Source organism: Bidens hawaiensis, unplaced genomic scaffold, assembly GCF_021521415.1.
Source record: "Bidens hawaiensis isolate Kalapana, Puna unplaced genomic scaffold, B.hawaiensis_p1.1 tig00026291_1, whole genome shotgun sequence".
Classification (NCBI taxonomy): domain Eukaryota; kingdom Viridiplantae; phylum Streptophyta; class Magnoliopsida; order Asterales; family Asteraceae; genus Bidens; species Bidens hawaiensis.
The window spans coordinates 16,665-18,678 of NW_027494235.1; the positions used below are offsets into that span (position 1 = coordinate 16,665).

Consider the following 2,014-nt stretch of genomic DNA (forward strand, 5'->3'; position numbering starts at 1 on the left):
TATTTTACTTTAAACTTCTTTCATGTTTTAAAACCTTTCACATCTTATTCTTCTCTCTCTCTCTCTCTCTCTATCTTTGATCTTTGTAAATCGTAAGCGTCTCTTTTCTAAGTCACCATGACCGTTCTTCATGGGCTTTTCCAATAAGAAGACCTTGTGAATAGTCTTACGTAGAAAAATACAAAGCAAAATTTAATTTGAATAGCTAAAGTAGCAAAATATTTAAGTTTCTAGAATATTTCCTATATTCAACGTACTATGACGCGTACACCCACTATAAATAATTAAACATATCCCCTAAATACATCAATTATTGTAACAAACACCTATCCATTTTAATCCAATGAATTCTACAAATGTTGAGATCATCTCTGATTGCTTTGTCAAACCCAAATACCAATCAGAAGAATCAAAGAAACCTATATACTTGTCATCATGGGATCTCGTCCTGGTGTCTATAAATTACATTCAAAAGGGTCTCCTTTTCGGGTTACCCGAAAATAAAGAGTTCTCAATAACCACTTTCGTGGACGACCTCAAAGACTCTCTTTCCGCCACGCTTACTCACTTCCACCCACTCGCAACCCGTTTATCCACCCGCAAACACCAAAACCCGCCTTCTTTAACCATCTTTCTAAACCCCGAGAATAGCCCAGGAGCTAGATTTATCCATTCGGCTGTTAATGTAACAGTGGCTGATATCCTTACACCCACTGACGTCCCGCTTATTGTTCAGTCATTTTTCGATCATCACAAGGCTGTCAATCATGATGGTCATGAGCAGTCGTTGTTGTCCATAAAAGTGACCGAACTAATCGATGGTATCTTCATCGGTTGCTCGATTAATCATATGCTAGTCGATGGAACCTCGTATTGGCATTTCTTCAACTCCTGGTCAGAAATGTTTAAATCAAGAAGCTTTAACATCTCACGTCCTCCGATTCTGGACAGATGGATTCTAGCAGGTTCCGACCCGATCGTCAAACTCCCGTTTACGCATGAAGATCAATTCATCAACAGACCAGACTGCCCAATGTTAAGAGAAAGGATCTTCCACTTCTCTTCAGAATCACTCGCTAAACTCAAAACAAAAGCAAACTCCAAGTGTAATACAGCAAAGATTTCCACTTTACAGTCGTTATCCGCCCTCGTGTGGAGGTGTGTCACACGTGCCAGGCGGATAACGGCTGATGGAAACACAAGTTGCTCACTAGCTGTGAGCAATAGAAGCAGGATATCCCCACCTATATTTGAAAACTACTTGGGTAATATGGTTCAGACATTGAAGGGAATAGCAACGGCTGGGGAGTTGCTTGATCATGGTCTCGGGTGGGCCGCATTACGGTTGCATGAAGTGGTGGTGAGCCACAATGACAAGGCAATTGAGCAATTGATGGATGCGTGGGTAAAGAGTCCGTTTGTGGTTAACCCGGGTGTGCATTTTGATAGAAATGGTGTGCATATTGGAAGCTCGCCGAGATTTGATATGTATGGAAACGAATTTGGATTGGGGAAAGCGTTGGCGGTTTTGAGTGGGTATGCGAATAAGTTTGACGGGAAGGTGACGTCGTATCCTGGACGGGAGGGTGGAGGAAGCATCGATCTGGAAGTCTGCTTGTTGCCCGAGAACATGGCGGCTTTTGAAGCTGATGAAGAATTCATGAGTATTGTTAATGTATAATTCATAAATTGTATGCTTTCCTTTTTTTAACTCTGTTCTATTTTCCTTAATGAACTTTACAAATATTTTTGTATTACAATAGGCATTTACGATTTTTATTGATTTTAAATTCATACCAAACAACTTTTGTGAGTTTATAGTTTGCCTGCAACTCTGCAAGCGGTCCACGGTTATGGGTGTTCTTCACGGTTAGCGCAGAGAGTAGTTGAGACATTCACAGTTCTTTTATTAATACAGTTCGTTAATAAATGTTCTTCACAGTTAGTGTCAATATCAGTTTATTAGTTTGGATCATTTTTATAGGTGCAGTTTTGTTGGTTTATAGCAATTATC

General features: G+C 40.0%; 1 protein-coding gene across 1 annotated transcript; it reads left to right on the forward strand.

The window, feature by feature from the left end:
* Window positions 1-323: 323 nt before the first annotated feature.
* On the forward strand, window positions 324-1,700 carry LOC143573278 (putative acetyltransferase At3g50280). Its single transcript, XM_077058203.1, has one exon. It carries the CDS (start codon window positions 344-346, stop codon window positions 1,679-1,681), a length of 1,338 nt encoding a protein of 445 aa, XP_076914318.1. The 5' UTR covers window positions 324-343; the 3' UTR covers window positions 1,682-1,700.
* Window positions 1,701-2,014: the final 314 nt, after the last annotated feature.

Bases quoted from the DNA above. Each gene is read 5' to 3' on its own strand.
- LOC143573278 (XM_077058203.1), top strand. From the start codon at position 344: ATGAATTCTACAAATGTTGAGATCATCTCTGATTGCTTTGTCAAACCC.